At 55.0% G+C, this 23,818-nt stretch overlaps 1 protein-coding gene across 2 annotated transcripts in view; it reads right to left on the bottom strand.

Annotated features, from left to right (window-relative positions):
* The window catches only part of COL26A1 (collagen type XXVI alpha 1 chain), a 91,498-nt gene that overhangs the window by 57,080 nt on the left and 10,600 nt on the right, over positions 1-23,818 (bottom strand). For both annotated transcript variants that reach the window (XM_056108196.1, XM_056108197.1), the window contains exon 2: positions 3,899-4,021. In XM_056108196.1, the coding sequence (XP_055964171.1) occupies positions 3,899-4,021 (123 nt within the window). The remainder of the gene's footprint in view (positions 1-3,898; positions 4,022-23,818) is intronic.

The raw sequence follows: 23,818 nt of genomic DNA, 5'->3' as shown, positions 1-23,818 counted from the left end.
ATCAACCTAAGTCTAACAGCTCCAGAAAAGATGAACTCAGCATGCATCATGGACTCAAGTGCCAAACATAAAGCTATAAAACATTGGGGGGGGGGGGGACGGGCGGAGAAAAACCATAGGAAAAAGGATCCTTGAGGATCAAAGGCTCAGACTCGCTAAGAAACACAAGATTCAGAAAAGAGAAAACTATCAATGGGACTTCATCAAAGCCTGAAAAAAACGCCGGTTCTGTAAATACAGAGATGAAAAGAGAAACCACAGCCAGGGAGAAGCTATTTGGAAACCACGGAACGTAACGGACAATGGATTGTATCTGGACCAAAGAAAGCTGGAGACTGAACAGCAAGAAAACAAAGAGGCCGGTTGGAGAGTGGGCCGGGAGGGGATGAGACATTTCAACAGGGATGATAAACAGCTGCAGCCCAGCCTGGGGAAGACACTCCACATTAGGAGCCATCGGGGAAACACAAATTAAAACCACAACGAATGGCTAAATAAAAAGTAGTGACAACACCGAGCGCTGTCAAGGCGGCCAAAAATGGGGCCCCCCAGACATCACTGGGGGCGCTGTGAAGGGGGAGCGGGGACTCTCTGGAAATGAGTGGTTTGGTTTGAGGGTTCTTCCTAAATTAATTCATATGACCCTGGGCACCCTGTTTTCGTATCAGAGACCATGGAGAGACACTTGTTTTCTTGTTTGTTTGTTAGGGGGGCAAGGGGGCACCCGGACACACCTGGCAATGCTCAATGCTTAAGGGTTACTCCTGGCGAGCTGGAATGATAGCACAGCGGGTAGGGCGTTTGCCTTGCAAGCGGCTGACCCGGGTTCGATTCTCAATATCCCACATGGTCTCCTGAGCACCGCCAGGCACAATTCCTGAGTGCAGAGCCAGGAGTAACCCCTGTGCATCGCCGGATATAACCCAAAAAGAAAAAAACAGGGGTTACTCCTGGCTCTGCACTCAGGGATTACTCCTGGTGGGCTTGGGGGACCTATAGGGTGCTGGGGCTTGAATCCAGGTTGACGGCGTGTAAGACAAGCGACCTCCCCACTGTACTATATCTGTGGCCACTTCGCAGTCTCAGGGATTCCTCTACCATGGGGGGTTTACAAAGAAGGCTCCGAGTGGGTGAGGGACTCACTCAAAGTCAGAGAGCTGATTTCTTTGCTTCCAAAGCGGGACTCATCCCATTCCTCGTATACATGCACCCATGCTCGAGGCTGGAAAACTAAACACACAACAAGAGGGGTGACGGACATAGAAGCAACGAGAGCCAAGTGCCACAGAGAGAATCACTCCTTGAGTCTCGGAGCAAAAACTCTTCCCGCAGAAATCACAGGAACGGGCAGCGGAGGGTTCCCTGTGGCCCCCATCCCATGACAGCAGCCTCTTCCTTCCCCACGAGGTTTCAGGCAAATGCAATGGTGCCTTCACCCCCGAGGACCTTACCCCAAGCCCCGGTCCTTCCTCTCCTTGTGCAGAGTCACCCTCAATACTAACAGGAGTGATCCCTGAGCACAGAGCGCCGAGTAAGAGTGATTTCCCAAAGCAAAAAAACTGTAGCACTGTAGCACTGTCCTCCCATTGTTCATTGATTTGCTCGAGCGGGCACCAGTAACGTCTCCATTGTGAGACTTGTTGTTACTGTTTTTTGGCATATTGAATATCCCACGGGAAGCTTGCCAGGCTCTGCTGTGTGGGTGGGATACTCTCGTAGCTTGCCGGCTCTCCCAGAGGGACAGAGAACTGGACCGTGGAGTACCGAACCAGGGTCGGCCGAACAAAAAATGTTTTCTTGCCCTATGCACGCATTCATGGAGAAGAATGTCTAGAGTCACCCTTCAATGACAAAGGCTTCTTGGCAGTCAGCGCTCATCTTCTCTATGGATGTCTCTCTGCAGCAGCCATGGACCACTTTCTTCAGAGTAACAGCAGCGCCAACCAAGGATAGAACAATCTAAAAAACCAACAAACATTCTCCCAGCCCCTCCGAATGGCCCCGACCTGGATCTGGGCCTCGCCTGTGCCCACCCCACATCCTGCGGTCACGCTGGGCATACGCCAAGCTGCAGAGCAGCCCTGTGGGCACCGGGGCAGTGAAACACCAACCAGGAGCCCCGGGAAGATTCACCCTGGTTTGCGCCAGCAGGAATGCGCAGTCAGCCTTCCCATGAGCCGGCCTGGGGCAGTGGATCACACGCCACGAAGTGTGGGCCTCGATGTGTGGGCCTCGTTCCAGCCATCGGAACCGCCCACCGAGGTCTCCAGGAAGAGACGGCCTGCCCCGAGGAGGATGGAATTCCACTCCTGGCTGGCGCTGCCCGGGGATTCCTGCCGGGGTCTACGGCCGCTCAGCCTGCTCTGCAGATTCTGCCCTTGCAGCCCCGCGAACGCCAGGTCCGACTCCTGAAGCCCCAGAATCTGCACACACGCGTTCTGCCAGGCCACTTGCTCCGGGGAATGCCGACTAAGCCAGTGCCCCCCGCAAGCGTGTTCCATGGAGAAGGGGCAGAAAGTGCTCCTTGAGCACCGAGGCTGCTCCCAGACCGAGACCGACCGTGGAATTCACAGGAAGCAAGGCAGGTGAGGTGGGAAGGGGCGCGAGAGAAGGCGGCGCTTTGAAGAGAGGCAGGAGCACTGGGTGTACAGTGACAGCTGAGGAGTTGCAGGAACCCTTTAGGGTGAGATTGCAACAGACAAGAGGGCGGGGCTTTGCGGGGGCGTGGTTGATGGGCGTGGTCTGCAGGGGCGTGGCTTTCTAGGGTGGGGCTGGCGGGCGTGGCCACGGTGGGTCAGGCGTGTGTGCATGGTCACGTGATGGGCGGGCTGGGGCGTGGTCGCACTAGGGGCGGGGCCTCAGTGAGGTGGGTGGAGTTTGTGAGGATCGGGGGCTGTGGCGGGCGGGGCTGAGGCCCGTTAGATTTCCAAGAGCATCCACGGAGTCCACTGTAGCACTGTCCTCCCCTTGCTCATTGATTTGCTCAAGCGGGTCCAGTAATGTCTCCATGGTGAGACTTGTTGTTACTGTGTTTGGCATATTGAATACCTCACGGGTAGCTTGCCAGGCTTTGTCCTGCGGGTGAGATACTCTTGGTAGCTTGCCGGGCTCTCCGAGAGGGGCAGAGGAATTGAACCCGGCTCGGCCGGACCAGCTGCGTGCAAGACATACGCCCTACCGCTGTGCTATCGCTCCAGCCCACATTAACAAAAAATCTGGGTTATTTCTTTACTTATATGTCTTCTTTGCAATAATACCAATACTATCGTTTTACAGCTGCGGGGCTGCAACACCGTGCCCACTCCCAGAATACCAGCTCCCTCTCCAAGGCCTCTTCCCCTCAAGGCCTTTTAGGACGCCCCCAATCACATTTCTTTTCTTTTGTGGGGGAGGGGTCACACCCGGCGATGCTCAGGGGTCACTCCTGACTCTGCACTCAGGAACCACTCCTGGCCGTGCTCAGGCGACCATGTGGGATGCCGGGATAGAGCCAGGGTTAGTTGTGTTCGAGGGAAGGCCCTCCCCACTGTCCTGTAGCTCCAGCCCCGATCATATTTCTCTAGACCATATCTCAGGGCTGATTCCATTAGGGATTGTCTCATCTCTTCTTTACACCTGCATATGAGTAAGGTCTTCTGGAGACCCACGCGTGGCTGGCTCCTTTTTCAGCCTTCCCTTCCCTTCCCAGACTCTCCTCCCCCCCCCCCCCGCCCCACTCATTGCCCCTTATGGGTTTCTGCCCAACCAACGCCCACCGTATGGGGACGTTCTGCCACTAGCGTATGCGTGCCCCTACGCTCGTGTCTGTGCCACCCGCCACCCCTTGCAAGGAGGGCTGAGCTCCGTGGATGTGGGAACAGGAGGAAAGGACTGAAGCCACCAGCCCTGCTGCCTTTACCTCACGAGGTTGGCACAGGGCCCCGGCCACCGGCAGCTCTGGTACACGCGCTGGACGACTGTCTCCGAGCCGTTCTGCACCTGGCAGGACACGGTCCTTGTCACCGTGTGATGGCACCAGTGCCTGTGGGGACAACAACGGTCACATGAGCCTGGAATGTTCCTGAAGATCCAGACAGGATAGCCGAGGAGGGCCCTGCTCCAAGCCTGGGGGTTTGTTCTGATGGTCCACTGAGTCCTTCCGGACCCGAGGGGGCAGAAAGGACCCACTCCCCACGGCGAACCAACTGTGGCTTCATTTTCATCACAAAGACCCCCGGAACCCCACTCTGGTGGGGAAGGCGGAGGAGGAACCACTGCACCCCAACACAGAGAGAGAACAGGGATGAGGGTTCGCCCCATGATGAGCACAGGAAGCTGGAGGTCAAAGCAGAACACCCAGGAGCTGTGCAGGGGAGAGTAACCCAGGTGGGGGGAGCCAGGAAAAGGCTGAGGGGGCCAGTGGGGAGCCACCAACTGATAGGGAGTGGCCGGGTACTCAGAGAGTCCCTCAGGGGCAGGAAGAGGCAGAAGGCCCCAGAGGGGACGGGGCTGTGGGGCAGGGATCAAGGCAGCAGAGAAGCCCGTACCCCGTACAACTCTCTGCACCCACAGACCAAGAAACTAAAAATCTCAAAGTAATATCCCGAGTCCTCAAAAAGATGTTGGGGTTGGCAGTCCCTGCCTTCTCCACCCTCAGAAATAAAACTAAAACACATGGGGCCGGAGTGATAGCACAGAGGGTAGGGCGTTTGCCTTGCACGCAGCCAACCCAGGTTCAATCCCCGGCATCCCATATGGTCCCCTGAGCACTGGCAGGAGTAATTCCTGAGTGCAGAGCCAGGAGTAATCCTGAGCATTGCTGGGTGTGACCCCCCCCCCAAAAAAACACATAAAAAGCAAAACTCCATAATATCCTCCTTAAAAATGCCCAGATGGGCCAGAGTGGTAGTACGGGGGGGGGGGGGGGTGCGCTTGCCTGGCATATGGCAGAGATCCAGGTTTAATCACCGAAAAACCGTAAGGCCCCCTCCAAAAGTGAGCCCTGAGCACAGAGCCAGGAGTAAGCCCTGAGCACTAATGGGTGTGGCCCTAAAAAGAAAACAAAAAAAGTGCCCAGGAAGGGGCTGGAGTGAGAGTACAGTCATAGAGTGTCTGCTCTGGACAAGGCTGTCCCGGGTTCGATCCCCATCCCATATTATCCCAACCTTTCCAGGAGTGATCCTTGAGCACAGAGGCAGAGGAGTAAGTCCTGAGCACTGCTGTGTGTGTGCCCCAAAATGAGATAAAATGCCCAATGCGGGGAACTGGAATGACAGAACAGCGGGTAGGGCACTGGCCTTGCATGCAGCCAACTCGGGTTCCCTCCCTGGCATCCCATATGGTCCCCCCAAACCCCACCAGGAGTGATCCCTGAGTGCAGAGCCAGGAATGATGCCTGAGTATCGCTGGGTGTGGTCCACACCCCCTGCCTTCGCCCTCAAATAAATTATGAAATGCAAAACCCTGACAGCATAGGGCTGTGAAAATCAGCTCAGCAGATGGGACCCAGTCACGGGGCGGGGGGAGGGGGGCGGGGGGCGGCTGCTGAGCTGGCAACGAAGCAGACGGTTGTGGAGAGGGACAGTGGGGGACGGGGAGGGACTTGGCCCACAAACCCACTTGCGACCTCTAGTAGCTGCTAAGGAAGATCCGAGAGAGCAACGAGAAATGGAATTCTTAAACAAATAATCACATTTCCCGAGCGCTGACAGAAGGTGTGAGCACTGCATTCAAAAGGGGCTTCTGCATGCTGAAAGTAGACTATAGACCAAACATGATTGCCACTCAATGCCTCTTTTGCAAACCACAACACCCAAAAGGAGAGAGAGAACAGAGGGGGAATGCCCTGCCACAGAGGCAGGGTGGGATGGGGGGGTTGGGGGTGGGAGGGATGCTGGGATCCGTGGTGGTGGGAAATGGGCACTGGTGGAGAGATGGGTATTTGATCATTGTATAATTGAAACCCAAGCACAAAATTTGTAAGTCTACAACTGTACCTCATGGTGTCTCACTAATAAAAATTTTTAAAAAATATTAAAAAAGGAAAAAAAAAAGCTTCATAGGTAAAAATTTAAAAAAAAACTTAAAAACAAAACTTCCATGGCAAAAAATAAAATATTAATGAAATGATAAAAAAGGGGGGGCTTCTGAGCGCTGAGTGCGGGGACAGAGACATTTTTTGTCAAGAGAACCACCAACAGACACACACACACACACACACACACACACACACACACACACACACACTCCAACTCTCAGGACACAGGCAGCTGGAAAGAGAAAGTATTGAATGGGACCGGAAGAAAAGGGAGGGGCCAGAGCAATAGTACAACAGGGAGGACGTTTGCTTTGCACAAGGCTGACCCAGGTTTGATTCCCTGAATCCCATATGTTCCTCAGCACAGCCGGAAGTAGTGATCCCTGAGTGCTGGAGTAAACCTTGAGCATCCCCAGGTGGGACCAAAAAGTAAACACTGTAGCACTGTCCTTCCCTTGTTCATGGATTTGCTCAAGCGGGCACCAGTAACATCTCCATTGTGAGACTTGTTGTTACTATTTTTGGCAAAATGTTTTTGGAAAAAAAAAAATTTGGGAAGCTGGCCAGGCTCTGCCGTGCGGGCAGGATACTCTCCGTAGCTTGCTGGGCTCTCTGAGAGGGACGGAGGAATCAAACCTTGGTCTGCTGCGTGCAAGGCAAACGCCCTACCCGCTGTGCTGTCACTCCAAAAAAATTAAACAAACAAACAAAAACCAAAGAAAAGGGAAACTGGTCACTGACGACAGACTGAAAGCAGATTTTTCATGGGCAACAGCAGGGCCAAGACCTTCCTTCCCAGGCGCTGGGGGTGAGGACGGTCTCAAGCGGGCCTCCTCCAGCCTGGTGACCTATTTCTCCAGTCTGCAAAGAGAAATGTTTAAAACCCAGAAAGCTGGAGCCGGAGTGAGGCAGGGAAGGCGTTTGCCTCACATGCAGCTGACCTGGGTTCCATTCCTGGCCCCCCAAACGATGCCCTGAGCCCCTCCAGGAGGGATCCCTGAATGCAGAACCAGGAGTAAATCCTGAGCACAGACAGGTGTGGCCCCCCAAAAAATAGTAGTAAAGTAAAGTAAAGGCCCTCCCGTTGAGCGTCGATTTGCTCGAGCGGGCCCAGTAACGTCTCCATTGGAGACTTTGTTGTTACTGTGTCTGGCATATCGAATACTCTCGGTAGCAAAATACGATAAAAACATAAAAAGTGGGGCTGGAGTGATAGCACAGCAGGTAGGGCGTTTGCCTTGCACGCGACCTGACCCAGGTTCGATTCCCAGCATCCCATATGGTTCCCCGAGCACGGCCAGGATAATTCCTGAGCGCATAAACCAGGAGTAACCCCTGTGCATCACTGGGTGTCTGGGTGTGACCCAAAAAGCAGGAAAAAAATGTAAAAAGTAAACCCCAGAATGCCATGCCCAGGCACTGGACTACAGTGATAAGATGCTTACCTGGCATCTGGTCGCCAAGGTCTACCAGGGGTGAGCCCTGAATGCAGAGCCAGGAGCACCACTTGGAGTGCCTCCCACACCCCTCCCCCCAAGAAAGCAAAACTAACAAGTCATGAAAGAAAAAGTAAAGCAAATACTAGAAAAACACGAGAGAGGCCCAAGCGATAGTACAGTGGGTAGGGCGTTTGCCTTGCTCACAGCCGACCCCGGTTCAATCCCCGGCATCCCATATGGTCCCCCAAGCACCACCAGGAGTAATTCCTGAGTACAGAGACAGGAGTAACTCCTGAGCATTGCTGGGTGTGACCCAAAAAGAAAAATTAAAAAAAAAAAAAACACAAGAAAGTGGCAAGAGAAAACAGTAATTCAAACACTGGATGTAAAAAAAAAAAAAGAAATGAGTTTTTAAAAAATGGGCAAGTAGGGCTGGAGCGATAGCACAGTGGGTAGGGCGTTTGCCTTGCACGCAGCCGACCCAGGTTCGATTCCCGGCATCCCATATGGTCCCCTGAGCACCGCCAGGAGTAATTCGTGAGTGCATGAGCCAGGAGTAACCCCTGTGCATTGCCAGGTGTGACCCAAAAAGCAAAAAAAAAAAAAAGGCAAGTAGAAAACATCAAATTTATTTAACACTTAATTTATCACTGGGGCTAGAGAGATACATAGTGGATAAAGCCAACCCAGGTTGGATCCCCAAAACCCCAGATGGTCTCCTGTAAGCCTCCAGGAGCAATTCCTAAGTACTGAGTCAAAACAAACAAAAAGAAACATTAAATTTATTACTAATAATTTAAAAAAGATGACTTTAAAAAGTCAATCAATGAAACCAAATATAAACGTAGCTAAAGAAGGAAAAAGCTTAAATAGATCGTAATGGGAAACAAACAGAAAACATACTAGATATCAGACAAAAAGAAATTCTGCCTGAACACAGAGTCAGGAGTAAGCCCTGAGCATGGCCAGGAATGACCCAAAAATCAGGGGAAAAAGGAAGAAAAGGGGAGAATGTAGATAGATCTAAAAAATAAGAATTTATATTACTTATCAGAAATTATATGCAATTAACATGTGTGATCTCACACCATTTTCACACCATTTTCCAAATTCCTGGCTATGTCTTGGGAAAATAGATCTTACCAATATCGACCCTTTCAAATTTACCCTAGAAGAAAATGGACAAATTAGAACACAAAATTAAATAGGTGCCAAAATAGAAAAAAAAAAACAGGATCTAGAGTGATAGCACAGCAGGTAGGGCATTTGCCTTGCACACAGCCCACCCGGGTTCGATTCCCAGCATCCCATATGGTCCTCCGAGCACAGTCAGGAGCAATTCCTGAATGCAGAGCCAGGAGTAACCCCTGAGCATCACCGGGTGTGACCCCTTCCCCCAAAAAAAAGAAAAAAGAAAAAACAATCAAGGCTGGATCCCTTTCCCCAAAGGCCCCAGGAGGGTTCATTCAAAACTGGTTCCGCCCCGCGTGCAGTGGGAGTTTGGGGGAGGCATGGCAGAGAAATCCAGATCAATTGAGATAAGCACATTGCGGGCAGTGATGTTGACAAGTCGCTATTGATTAGCTGCCCACAAGGCTAAGAGTCAGGCTTGTCTTTCCTCCCTGGCAGACAGGGCTGGGTGCTGAGAGGTTTGACCTCAGGGGTCGCGCAGTCAGAACTGGGAAGGGGCTCAGCCTTGCTGACAGGAGACCTGAGGGCGCCTTGCCGGGTACAGACCCAGCCCTTGGTGCTGGAAATAGAGCCAGACTTCCAGACCTGGGCTCTTCCTGCCACCCCTAAACTCAACGTGGTCTCCTTCTGGAGACACCCCAGGCATTGCCCCATTTTCTTTTTTTCTTTTAATTGCTATTAGTGAAACACCATGAGGTATAGTTATAGACTTACACATTTTTGTGCTTGGCTTTCAGTTATACAATAATCACTGCCCCGTTTTCAAACGTGCATCTCACCACCCCTGCTATTGCAAAAGACGTCCGTTAATGCCTGCTTTCACCAACAGAGAGAAACATCAAAGGCCTCGGGGCTTCGGTGACAAGGGGCCAGGATGGAAAATAGCGTCAGCATCAGCTTCGTGCCCTCCGTGGTCCTGCCCACAGCACCTGGAGCACTGATGGCCGCCAGGTTCCCAAGTCCTGGCCCTGCGTCAACCGCGTCATTTCCACTTGACTCCACTGTGCTACTTTGTGTAGTTTGGCAGGTGACTGGGGGTGCCCCCGGGGTGCTCACATTTTTTCCGTCTAAATGAACAGCCATCGCTTCGTGGCCTTGTCAGTGGAGCAAAGGTGCTGACACGGGGCACTTGCAGATAGTGGGCGAACCGCCTTGCCCGAGCTAAGGATGGGGGACTCACCCGCATGGCCCCCCATGCTCCCTGCCCCCCAAGAGCTGGCCCTGCGGGGGCTGGTCTATAGGGCTCCCAGTCTCAGAATCACACAGAGTCGGGGTTTGCTCCAGCGAAATGAACTGTGAATTGGGAAACGTTTTCAAACGCTCCCATTCATCATCTCTGGACATTTGATCTTTTAATGGGCTGGAAATGGCTTCCCCAAATCCAGCCTTGGCCAAAAACAACATGGGAGGCAGGCAGAGACTCGGAATAAGGGCTCCGGGCCTTTTCTGATGGAATTGAAATCGTGGTTCATACCTGGGCACCCCGAGTTCCAGGGAAGGTGGGAATCAGAGTCCCTCCACGCCCCCCAGGTGGAGAACCCTGACTGCACCGTCTGCCTCGCCCCATGCTGGATATGTGGTGACCGAGTGAACAGCGTGACCCAGACACGGACAGGCAGAGACGTGGCTTCCTTTACACCCCTCCCAGCCCCCTGAGCACAGAATGTGGGTGCAGCAGAGCTCATGGAAATTAAGGGGTCCCCAAGACAAAGGGCTGGAGTCAGCCTCCTCGCTGCCGTCTCTCTGTCCTCAAGCCCAGACTCTGAACTTGGAACCTGAGACAAGACCCAAGGCTTCGGGGCTCCTCCTGGGAAGGATCCAGCTGCCCCTGTTCTCCTGACCCACGCTCTGCTCCCCCATTGTGAGAACTCGCTGGCCCCTGAGCCCAGGAAACTCCAACAGGCGAGCTGCTCTGGGGCTGCTCCTGGCTCTGTGCTCAGAAGTGACCCCTACCGGTGCTGAAGGGAACTGACATGCTGTCAGAGGATTGAACCTGGGTAAGCCCCATGCAAGGCAAGTGCCTTATGCCCTGAACCCCCGGACGATCGCTGCTTGAGCCATTTCTTACTTCCTGTCTCCATTCAGCCCCCCCACCAGCCTCTCACCTCCTGCCCTGCACAGTGCTAATTAGCTGGCCATACCTAACTGACCCCCCAAGAGAGGCCAGTGCCAGGGCTCACCTGCCACCTGGGTTCCAGAAGCTCTGTGGGGACTAGAATAGGTCTAGGGGTCAATCAGGGTGTCACCGAGGCCTCCCTCTGGGGATAGCACAGATGCTCAAAGTTTACTCCAGCACTCAGGGATCACTACAAAACCAAACCAAAACAAAACAGACAATTCCCAGGACTCTGCTTGGTACCCGCCACCAGATCACGACCAAGGTGGAGACAGAGATGGAGCAGCTGCTGGCAGATACTGAGGACCCGGAGGTGCAGGCCCGGTCTCCTGGGGCTTAGGAGACAGTCGGGGTCCAGCTCTGTCTCCCCAACCCCAAGCCAGGACTCAAACGTAATTTGATGGAGAGTGGACCGGCCGCAGTAGCCCCAAGCCCAGCTGAGCGGACGGTCAGGTTGGGGGCAGAGACAGTTCTGCAGGCTGAGCACAGGCTTCCTTCGCAAGTGGGGGGTCTCGAATCTAATCCCCAGGACCCCAAGGAGTGACCTCCAAGCACCAAGCCAAGAGCAGCCCTGGGGGCACCTGCGGATAATAAAATAATCAAAGGAGGCTGGAAACAGAGGAGGGAGGGAGCTGGAGTGATAGTGAAGTGGGTAGGGCGTTTGCCTTGCATGCGGCCGACCCGGGTTCGATTCCCAGTATTCCATATGATCCCTCGAGCACTGCTAGGAGTAATTCCTGAGTGTAGGTAGAGCCAGGAGTAACCCCTGAGCATCACTGGGTGTGACCCAAAAAGCAAAAAAAAAAAAAAAAGAGAGATAGTGTGAGACAGAGAGAGAGAGAGAGAGAGAAGAAAGTGCTTCCCTTGCACGCAGTACCACAACACCAGCACCCTAGAGTGTCCCCTGAGCACCACCACAGTGATCCCTGAGCACAGAGTCAGAGTCAGCCCTGAGCAACATGTGGCCTCCAAAATTAAATTAAAGGAAAATAAAAGGCTGCCGGTGGAGACGCCCATTCTGGGTGAGGTGAGCCGAGGTGGCATCCCCCCTTATTCACTGCCCTTCCTGCTCCTTCCAGCCCTGTGCTCTGGCCGCTGCAGACAGCCCTCCTCACCTGAGCCCCCACGAACAGCCCTGAGCCACCAGCAGGTGGGGACAAACCAGGTTGGGGCCGGTTTGCACAGTTGAACCTCAGTGGGAGGTTGTGTGTAGCCGCGGAGGGCGGGAGCCCAGGCCAACAAGCTGACGGGTGCGCATGTACTAGAAAGTTCCGCCAGGACCGGGGCCCCTTGGCACAGCCTCCGAGTCTCAGCTGCAGCCTTTCAGGGGGAGGGAGGGGACACACAGAAAGACCACTCCTCACCCCCGCAGCCCCCACACTGCAAGCACAGGCAGGCTGGCACCTGCTGTGGCCAATTTCCCAGAAGGCACCTCACCCGGGAACCCAGGTAGGAGAGTGGCAGGGAGGGGGTGTCACTGGGGTCCTGGGCCTCCCTGCCAGGTGAGCCAGCAGGGCTGAGGGGGGATGGGTCCCTCCCGCGCCAGCCGGTGAAGGAGGGGATGCTGGGGGAGCCCGCGCTGCTGTTTTCAATCTTCCTGTCCTGCCACCAGCAGGGACCCCAGTGTTCATGGGAGGGAAAAGGCCCCGATAAGAATCTCAGGAATGTGCAGCGGAAGGGGGCAGAAGGGGGGCCTGGGCGCCGCCCCCACCGCCAGGGCGAAGCGCCTGCGGGTGCCACAGCCCGGGCAAAGGAGCCGGGCTCCGGCGCTAAGCCCCGGGCCAGCTGCCAGGACGCGGCACCCCCGTCGCACAGCTGTCTGGGAGTCTCTCGGGATCCCCAGATTTCCCTGGGAGAACAGCTGCAGGGCAGGGGGGTGGGGGAGCCGCCTCTGGGACTAAGGCCCAGCCCTGAGTGTTGGCAGCTCCTTCACCCTCCCCGGCGCGACCCCATAGATGGGGGGACTCGCTCAGCCCCTGAGAGACTGGCCTGTGGCTAGTTCAAAGGGCTGAGTGGCAGGACCTGAGCCCTCGCACAGCAGGGAGGGTGCTCAGCTCTGCACGCTCTGACCCAGGTTCGATTCCTGGAGCCCGATATGTTCCCCCAAAGAGTCCCTGGGTGAGCGCAGTCGGGAGTAAGCCCTGAGCCGTGCTGGGCGTGCCCCCCACCAAACAAACAAACAAACAAACACAAACACACACACACACACACACACACACACATATCCTGCCCATGAAAGGCATCTCTCCCAGGTCCTTCCCTGTACCCCACAGCGGGTGCCCAGAGGATCAGCCATGGCCCAAAGTGTGTGTGCTTCTGTGGGCGTCACCCTTGATGCAGGTAGCATCTACCTCTGTGGGCACACAGACGCGGCCAGAGCCAGGTCAAAGGCCAGCAGTCACATTCCTGCTAGGAATGGCTTGTTCAGCTCCTTCCGACTGGGGTGCAACTGTTGGGGCAGGGCCCTCTGTGGGAGTCTTCTCATGGGTGAACCATCTCTGGCCAGGAGGTCTGGCAGCCCGTCCGCTACCCCCCAGACCAGTTCAGAGGCGTGAATATATGCAATATACTGGGAGTATATTCCCAGTATATATGCGAATATACTGGGAGCTGAGTATATGCAACGGCCAGCCAGTCAAGGGTGGTGCCCCCGCGTCTCCCACTTCAGGACTCTTATTACTTTGTGACAAGAACATTCCACACTCTCTCAGCACTCTTCCACGATTTACCCCTCCCCCCACTGTGCTCAGACCCTGGGGACCCCCATTTGCACCTCCCGTCTGCTCTGAGCCTGGCACCCGGGGCTGTCACATCGTCTCCCCTCCCCTCTCCGTCCCCAGCTCCTTCGTGATCCAACACCTCAACCACTTGCCAGCATGGGCACTGTAGCACTGTCTCCTGTTGTTCACTGATTTGTTCGAGCGGGCACCAGTAATGCCTCCATTGTGAGACTTGTTGTTAACTGGTTTTGGCATCTCGAATACGCCATGGGGAACTTGCCAGGCTCTGCCGTGCGGGTGGGTAACTTGCCGGGCTCTCCGAGAGAGATGGAGGAATCGAACCCTGGTCGCAACCCTGCATGCAAGGCAAACGCCTTACCCGCTGTGCTATCGTGGGCACGTGCGGAAATGCCACGTTTTCTTCTTCCAGGATGAAACACACTTCACAGAGAAGGAAATTCCCACCATAGCCCAGGTGACAGAAAAGCCCCCTGAATTCTGATCCTCAGAGACACTGTGTCGGAACAGGGACTTGGGGACCAGTGGGCAGACTAGGACTCAGCTCTGAGATGCATGTCATGGGCCCAGCAGAGCCCTGACCAGGAGACAATGAAGCGGATGAGACATGGGCTCAGCACACAGCCAGCCTGGTGTGACCCCCAAACAAGATATTCATAATAAATCATCGCAGACACAGCAAGATGAGCAGCAGGAACCCATGGACCCTCCCATCTGAACCCCTAAACTTGATGCTCTTGCAAGCATCAAGAGCACATGTGCCAAGTCACCCCACAACACACCGGGGGTCACCTGGCCTTTGCCGCCTGCTCACAACCCCCCCTCCACCCCTTCCGAGGAGTCCCGCCCACAGAACTTTCAGCATTTCTGGAACAAGCTTCTCCCTCAGGAGCCCACACCCCGCTGTGTCTCCCCTGGGGCACTCACCCTCCTGGCCTCACCTCAGGACTCCATGACCAGGGTGATCCCCTGCAACTCAGAGCCCACTGAGACCGCCTACTGCGTTGTTCCTTCCTGCAAAAATGTGCCACACCTCTGGGATGGCGCAAGAGCACAGCGGGGAGGGCGTTTGCCTTGTGTGCAGCTGACCTGGGTTCAATCCCCGATACCTCATAGGGTCCCTGGAACCCCACCAGGAGTGATCCCTGAGCACAGAGTCAGGAGTCAACCCTGAGCACTGCTGGGTGTGGCCCAAATCCCAGACAAAATAAAAACTCACAGCAGTGTCCCCTCCAGGTTTGCTCCCATGCCCTCGTCCTCCACACGCCCTGCAGACTGAGAGATGGACAGTGTAGTGGAGAGGGTGTTTGCCCTGCACACAGCCGACACTGGCTCCGTGTCATCCCATGGATACTCCCCTGGCATCCCATAGAATCCCCCGAGCACCACCAGGAATAATCCCTGAGTGCAGAGCCATGAGAAAGTCCTGAGCATCTCTAGATGCAGCCCCCCCAAAAAAACCAAAACAAAAACAACTAATCCTTGGGGCTGGAACGATAGGATGGCAAGAAAGGCACTTGCCTTGAAAGCAGCGACCCAGGTTCAACCCCCAGCATCCCATATGGTTCCCCGAGCACCGCCAGGAGTAAGTCCTGAGTGCAGAGCCAGGAGTCAGCCCTGAACAACACCGCCGGGTGTGACCCAGAAATCAAAACAAAACAAAACACTGGCTCTGCGGGGCCTCATGGTCTTACACAGGTCCCCAAGGGTGGGGGAGGGGCTGTGGGGGTGTGGCCGAGCCCTGAGATCAGGTCCCTCACTGGATCCTGCAGGGCTGGGGGGCTCCAGGATTGGGCCCAGAGGAGGCCCCACGGAGGAGGAAGATGAGGCTTCTCCGGTCACTCCCAACCCGGGGTGAATTCAATGCCTTGAAGAGAAACAGCTCCAGGATTTGATGCTTCAGCACAGGGGGTGACCCCCCACACACACACACACACACTCACACACTCACTCCTACTCTGCTTGTTCGTCTGCCAACTCGAAAGCAGAAAAACCCCCATGTGAGGTAGAGACCGACAAGCTGGTGTGTTCACTCACCATCTGCTTTGGCTCTGGGGGCCGGGGCACTCCCTGCCCCCTTTTCTTCCACCACCCTGTCCCCCGCCCCCCCACCTCCCCTTTGCACAGCCGGCTTCCATTAGCGGCTTCCATTAGCGAGGCAGGCCAGGGAGGCAGGGCAAGGGCAAAGGGCACAGACCAGAAAGTGAGGAGCGGGGGAGGGGGTGTCCTGCAGGAGCCCCCCACTCCCATGAGGCAGGCAGGGGAGCACAGAGTTCTGGGAGTCGGGATGGTGGGGGGAGCCCCCAGCCAGCCCGGCACAAAGAGGCCGCAGCCTCCCAGCCTCCGAATTGCGGGTTGGCAATGCCTAAAACCGCCAAATTCAACAGAGTCTGTCTTAAGGAAGCTTCTGGAGGTTCTTTCTCTGATTTTCTTTTCTTTCTCATTTTTTGGACAGGGGGATTGAACACAGGGCCACCCCCAGGAATTTTCTGGAAGAAAATTCTTCTGGAGTTTTCTCCACCCACTCCCACTCAATGGGAGCAGCAAGACCTGAGGACTAGGGGTCCCGGAAGCCGTTCTGGTGGAGACACAGCGGGCCTAGCGACAGGCCTGCTCTGGGGGAGGGAGTCAAGCCTCAGTTTCCCTTACAGAGGGGGCAGGACATTCACTGGCCAGCTCTGGCTAGAGTCCCAGGGGATCTGTACCACGTCACTGCCCCCTCCCCAGGGCCCCGAGTGTCCACATGCCTCAGGTCAGAGCATAGTCTGGCCATTGGTCATCCAGCGGCCCCGGGATCCCTTGCATCTTTTCTTCCCACCTCTGGTTGTCCAAGTCCAGCCTGCCATGTGGCCCCCACCCGCCACTTACTCCCCATCCTCATTCCCCTCTTTCCTGTCTTTTCTTCCCCTCCTTTCCGGAAGCCTCCCTGGCCCTCCCGGGCACTGCACTGATCCTGCCCAGGTTTCCTGGCATCTCTTATCCCAGACCTTTGGCATGCAGGGCCTCCTGGGACCCCTCTTCATGAATTGCGCTCCTCTGGCCAGGAAACGGCAGACCCCCCCCTTGGGGACTGTTTCCATACCCTCAGCCCTGCTGGGCATCCAGAACCCAGACGGGGTACAGATGCATCACACACGTGACTCCTGGGCGGACAGGTGGGACTTCTGGGCTCCACATCCTGAACTTTCTCCTTCACAACTCGCATGCTCTCAGCTGACACAGGCTGGACGCTCTGATGCCCGCCGGTGAGAGACCTAACCTGAGACCCCAAGAATAAGTCTCTGAGAAAGACAAGGGCAGACATGGGAGATGTTGGATTTAGCATTGCTTAGCTAGAAAACTAAGCACTGCACGGCACTGTCCTCCCATTGTTCATCCATTTGCTCGAGCGGACCCAGTAACGTCTCCATTTTGAGACTTGTTACTGTGTTTGGCATATCGAACACATCATGGGTAGCTTGCCAGGCTTTGCCATGTGGGCGAGATACTCTTGGTAGCTTGCCGGGCTCTCTGAGAGGGGCGGAGGAATCGAACCCGGCTCGGCCGGGCTGGCTGTGCGTAAGGCAAACACCCTGCCGCTGTGCTATTGCTCATGCACAATTTATACCGGGGATATTGGTGGTGGGGATTGTGCACTGGTGGAGGGATGGATGTTTGATCATTGTGTGATTGTAACCCAAAAATGAAAGCTTATAATTATCTCACGGTGATTCAATAAAATTAATAAGAAAAAAAAAAAGAAAACTAAACTCACAATCAATAAGAGGAGGACAAAAGAAAGAACGTCAATGCGATTTCACCCCAACTTAAAAGTCTTTGCACATCGAGGGATCCGGTCCAGAAAGGATAAGGGCTATGCACGGGACGGAGGAAAGAACTTGCAGACCACAGCCCAGAGAGGGGCTAATACCCAGACAATGGAAAGAACTCCCACAACTCTTGCTGGAGGGACAGTACAGAAAGAAGAAGGAAGGGTAATTGCCTAGTATGTTGCCGGCCCTGGTTCGATCCCCAGCACCCCATATGACCCCCTGAGCCCTGCCAGGAGTGATCCCTGAGCAGAGCCAGGTGTGGTTTCCAAAAAAAAAAATCAGGGAGATAGTGACACAGGTAAAAAAAAAAAAAACCTGACGATGTTATGGAACCTGAAATATGCCAGTGACTGGACACTGTTTGAGTCTAGCGATATGAGGGACCCAGCGGAGTCCAATGCAGAGAGACAGCAACCAGACCATGGTTCCCAGGGGAGGGGAGAGGAAAGATGGGGGAGTCTGTGCTTTAGGGGTACAGAATTTCCATTTTTTGCAGGATGAAAAGAGTTTGGAGCTGCATGGCTACAAGACAACCGGAATGTATTTAATGCCACTGAACTTCAAAAGAGTTGAAGGGATGAATTTCATGGTTTGGGCATTGTACCACAATAAAAAGAATTTAAAACTTTAAACTTAAAAATGAATGATAAATGATTTCTTTCTTCCCACGGTTCCATATTTTCCAAACGATCCACAGTGATCATAATCAGGGGTGAAGCAGATACATGTAATCAGGAAAAGCAGTAATTACTTTTCTGAAGAAAGGGTCTGGCTCTTCCCTGCACATCTGGGAAGCCACTCCAGAGCCCAGCTGCAGTTCCAGGCTCAGGCTCCATCCCGATCCCCAGGCTCCAGACTCCAGACTCAAAAAAAAAAAACCAGACTCCAGACTCCAGGCTCCAGGCTCCAGACCCCAGACTGCAGACTCCAGTTTCAGGCTTCAGACTCCAGTTCCAGCTCCAGGATCCAGGCTCCAGTTCCAGGCTCTAGGATCCAGACTCCAGTTCTAGACTCCAGACTCCAGGCTCCAGGTTCAGGTTCGGGATTCCAGGCTTCAGATTCAGGCTCCAGGCTTCAGGTTCCAGGCTCTAGAACTCCAGATTCCAGGCTCAAGACTCCAGGTTCAGGCTCTGGATTCCAGGCTCCAGGCTCTAGAACTCCAGGCTCCAGATTCAGGCTCTAGAACTCCAGGCTCCAGGTTCAGATCAGACTCCAGGCTCCAGGCTCTAGAACTCCAGGTTCCAGGCTTTAGGTTCTAGAACTCCAGGCTCTAGACTCTAGAACTCCAGGCTCCAGGCTCCAGATTCAGGCTCCAGGCTCCAGGCTCCAGTTCCAGGCTCCAGACCCCAGACGGCAGATTCCAGTTCCAGGCTTCGGACTCCAGTTGCAATTCCAGGCTCCAGGCTCCAGTTCCAGGCTCTAGGCTCCAGACTCCAGTTCTAGACTCCAGAATCCAGGCTCCAGGTTCAGGCTCGGGACTCCAGGCTTCAGATTCAGGCTCCAGGCTTCAGGTTCCAGGCTCCAGAACTCCAGATTCCAGGCTCAAGACTCCAGGTTCAGGCTCTGGAGTCCAGGCTCCAGGCTCTAGAACTCCAGGCTCCAGATGCAGGCTCTAGAACTCCAGGCTCCAGGTTCGGGTCAGACTCCAGGCTCTAGAACTCCAGGTTCCAGCCTTTAGGTTCTAGAACTCCAGGCTCTAGGCTCTAGAACTCCAGGCTCCAGGCTCCAGATTCAGGCTTTGGACTCCAGGCTCCAGTTCCAGGCTCTGGGCTCCAGGCTCCAGGCTTGCAAAGCTATGTGTCAGCTTCCTCTACCTGATACCAACATTTGGTTTCCATTCCCAGCTCTCCACAAGATTCTTGGAGATTGACTCCTGCTGGTTATGGAACAAAAGCAGCTTTTTGGAAGGGTCAACTTGCCTCCCACAGGACGTGAAATTTGGCAGGTCCAGGTCCAGACACCACCATCCCTTTGCCAAGGGCATCCCTCCATCCTTGCAGGTCTGGCATTTCAGGTGGAGGTAGCCTGCTGCTCACAGGAGCAGATCCTGTGTCGAAGTGTGCAGCTGTCCCGCGGATGGCTGTCCACAGCCCCTTCATCGGTCAGCCCGCTGCCAACAGCCCAGCAGAACTTTCCTGCCAAAGCCGTAGCTCAGCCGCAATCCTGCCAACCACTGGGGCCCCTGGTGCGCCCCGCAGGTCCGTTGGGTCACCCCCAGTTTGAATTCCCCTCCAGGCTCCTGAGCTCTGGCACATCCCAGACCGTCTGCCAGCCCCCTCTCAGGACCAGTCCAGGAAACAAGCTGCGTGGGAGCGGACAAAATCACCCCTAGACAGGCGCCACCCACCCCCACGGCAGCAGGACCGACGACGACGTCTCCTTGAAAGCTCCTTCCTCAGCACCGGCTCACAGGTGCGCGGGCCCAACAAGTAGGAACCCGCGCGAGATGCTTGCAAAGTGCCCGCCGCTAGGGGGCGGCCGAGTCCCCCGCGCAGTACTTCAGATACCTTGGGGGGCGGGGGGGGGGGGGGGGGGGGGCGGCTGGTAGGAATCCAGGTATTTTGAGTCGGCAGCCTTTTATTGAGTTAGTTTTGGGGCCACACCTGGTGATGCTCAGGGCTGACTCCTGCCTCTGAACTCAGGGATCCTCTTGGCGGTGCTTGGCGGGCTCTATGGGATGCAGGGACTCGAACCCGGGTCCACCGGGTGCAATTCAAATGCCCTCCCCGCTGTAGATCATCGCTCCAGCCCCAGAGCTGGGACCTTTTGTACTTCCACGGTCTGTGACTGTCCCATAACTGTAGTTGATAAGCCAGAGGAACCCGGCTTGGGGTCGGAGCGATAGTACAGCACCGCTGGTAGGGCGTTTGCCTTGCACACGGCTGACCTGGGGTTCAATCCCTTGCATCCCATAGGTCCCTGGAGCATTGCCAGGAGTGATTCCTGGGTGCAGAGCCATGAGTAACTCCTGAGGAGCATGGCGGGTATGACAAAAGAAGAAGGAGGAAGGAGGAAGGAGGAGGGAGGAGGGAGGAGGGAGGAGGGGAAGGGAAGAGGGGAAGGAGAGGGGGAGGGTGTGGGGGAGGGGGAGGGGGGGAGAAGGAGGAGAAGGAGGAGGAGGAGGAGGAGGAGGAGGAGAAGAAGAAGAAGAAGAAGAAGAAGAAGAAGAAGAAGAAGAAGAAGAAGAAGAAGAAGAAGAAGAAGAAGAACAACAACAACAACAACAACAACAACAACCTGGCTCAGTGCCCACACCAACCCTGAGCAGCTAGTGCTGGCCTTGAGCACAGTGGGAGGCAGTCTGAGCCCGTGCCCTGCGGTCTGGGGGAAACAGCATGTCCCGGGGTCCGTGTGCAGGAACACAGGTTTGTATTCTTGGCTCTGCTAGTCAAGGTGATCTTGGTTTTCATTTTCACTGCATTTCTAGCGAGGGCAAGGGATGGGGGGCGGCGCCCACATCCCCGGCTTGGCAGGCTGCCCATCCCCAGACAGAAGCTGGGTTTCCCTGGGGAGAGGAAGGAACAAAGTCGCTGCCAACTCCTGGGGCAATGCTGGGGAGTGGGAAGCACAGGCGCTGCTGCTGGCGGCGGGAGGCAGGGACACCCCAGCCCCGCGATGAAGTTAGCAGTGATTTAGCGCAGATCAGAAGGCGCGTCCTGCAGGCGGGCCAGAGAGCAGGCACTGCTCATTCAGTAGAATCTTCATTCACTCAGTGGGGGAAGCCTTGAACCCAGGCTCGGCCTGTCGCAGATCCTGGCCCCAAACCCTCACCCTGCTTCAGGGACAGCAAGGAGGAGGAGGAGGAGAGAGCAGAGAGGGTGATCTGGAGAGGCAAACTCCTGGGCTCTCCAGAGCACCCACGACTCCTCTTTTCATAAGAAGACGAAGACTTGGACTGGAGCGAAAGTACAGCCAGGAAGGCGCTTGCCTTGCACACGGCCAACCAGATCTGATCCCTGACATCCCACAGGGTCCCCCGAGCCCTGCCAGGATTAATTCCTGAATGCAGAGTCAGGAATAAGGCCTGGAAATTGCTCATGTCCCCCCAAAAAAACGTTTTTAAGAAAGTTTTTCTAAAAAAGCCCAAACCGAAGCAATAGGACGGTGGGGGAGGGCATTTGCCTTGCATGAGGCCAACCTGGGTTCAGTCCCCGGCATCCCATATGGTCGCCTGAGCACCACCAGGAGTGATTCCTGAGTGCGGAGTCAGGAGCTACCCCCTGAACATTGCTGGGTGTGGCACAAAAACAAAACAAGAAACATGAAGCTCATCCTTCCAGTTGAAGCAAGTTATTGAATTACACAAAGACCAACACACAAACACACACGCACGCACACACGCACATGCACACATGCACATACGTGGAGATGCTATTGAGAGACTGAGGTTTCCCTACCTCAAGAACTTCAGAGATCTAGGCTGGAGCGATAACACAGTGGGGAGGGTATTTGCCTTGCATGTGGCCTACCCAGGTTCAATCTCTGGCATCCCGTGTGGTCCCTGGAGCACTGCCAAGAGTGATTCCTGAGCACAGAGCTAGGAGCAAGCCCTGAGCACTGCCAGGTATTGCCCAAAACCAAAACTCAAGACCTTCAGAGACGAGATTCAACTGAAAAAAAACATTAGAAAAATTGTGTTTGCATGAAAAGAGTTGGATCTCAGATCGACAAGCCCCGTGACCAAAAGATCGCATCTTTCTAAGGGTCAGAGTTTGAACAGTTGCCAGAGTCAGAGAACAGGAGAATTCCTGCAGGGGCCTTTTCAGGTGTCTGGCTAGAAGACAATAAATCTGTGTTCCTTTAGGGCATGGCACTTGTCATTTGTTATTGCATCAATGGGGACCCAATACAACTTGCAAAGAGGTTACTTTCTCTTTTCTTTTTGTGGGGGGGGGCACACCCGGTGGTGGCCACTCCTGGCTCTTTACTCAGGTTTCACTCCTGGTGGGGCTCAGGGGACCATCTGGGGTGGCAGGGAATGAACCTAGCTTGGCTACCTGCCAGACAAGTGCCTCACCCACTGTACTATCCCTCTGGCCCCAAGACATCGCTTCTTTCCTGAGCATCCTTTAACTTACTCTGTAAGTCCCCAGAGATCCAACCTCAAACAGTCCGTAGGAATCACTGTGCTCCAGAACCTTTAACCTCGGTATAGACACGACTGATCAATTATCAATGGGTTACAAGATTGATTTAAGAGGTGAGGGGCCGGAGCAATAGTACAGTGGGGAGGGCGCTTGGCTTGCGTGCGGCTGACCCAGCTTCGATCCCTGGCATCCCTTTTGGTCCCCCGAGCACCACCAGGACTAATTCCTGAGCCCAGGAGTAAGCCCTGAGCATCACCAAGTGTGGTCCTCAAATAAAAACAATACCCAAGCTACTGAGAGTATCTCGCCCGCACGGCAAAGCCTGGCAAGCTACCTGTGGTGTATTCGAGATGCCAAACACAGTAACAACAAAGTCTCCAATGGAGACACTACTGGGCCCACTCAAGAAAATCAATGAACAACGGGAGGACAGTGACAATGACTCAAGAAAGGTTGTTATGAGCCTCCAGGAAGAGAGTAAACTCTTGAGTGCATCTAAGAACCCTCCCCCCCACCCCACTCCTCCAAAAAAAAAAAAACAGGACAACTCAAGTGTGTGAGGCCCAGAGTTTGATTCTCAGCAGCGGTTCCCATGGTGATGCCAGAAACTCTGCTGGGTGGGACCCCGGGTGCCTGGATGAAGCACAACGAACAGCTAACGTCTGCCTCGCCCACGCCCAGAGCACCTTGTCCAAGAGTGGGAGATGGGTAGGGGACATTCCAACCACAGCCCCCGGGAGACGGAGATTAGCAAGAATAACAGCAACAAGGAAATCCAAGACGTGAGGGGGACTGATCTTACCTTGGGGACAAGGGGCTCGGGCACAGGGCTAGAGTTGATCTCTGAGCAGGCGTCAGCCTGGCTAAGGCAAAGCAAAGATGGTGACAGCAAGGCCCTGGGGCAGGAGCAGCTGAGGGTAATAGACAGCTGTGAGGTGCAAAGCCCTGAGAGACACCAGGCCCCCTGAGGCCACCACCTCATGCTGCCTCTCCAGCTGCCTCTCCAGGGGCCTTGGCTCAGGAACGTTTCCAGGATCTGAGCTCTGTGTCGTCAGCAGGCAGCTGGGACAAAGGAGAGAGTGCGGGCAGGGCCAGCCCACAGGGTCCCCTCCCCCCTCAAGGCTGAGACCCCTGGGAGGGGGGGGGGGGTCCACCGTGTGGCCAAGTCAATCACTGGAGGGGCAGGAAGGCAGAAGCTCGGGAGTCCTGGATTGGCCCCTGCAGGGGAGCAGGAATGACAAAAATGTCAGATGCCAGAGGCAACTGGCCGGGCCAGACAGCCGGAGCCCGGAAGGAAGCAGCGGCTTCTGGGCCAAGGCTGCGCAGCGGGCGAGGCAGGCCGGGATCCAGGGAGATGCGGGTGTGGGCAGAGCCCACCACCGACTCCAGGGGCTGTTGCGGGGAGGGGGGCCAGGCCCT

Source organism: Sorex fumeus, unplaced genomic scaffold, assembly GCF_029834395.1.
Source record: "Sorex fumeus unplaced genomic scaffold, SorFum_2.1 ptg000199l, whole genome shotgun sequence".
Taxonomy (NCBI): Eukaryota; Metazoa; Chordata; class Mammalia; order Eulipotyphla; family Soricidae; genus Sorex; species Sorex fumeus.
Note: the sequence above shows the minus strand (reverse complement) of the source record. Positions and strands in the feature narration are given on the sequence as shown.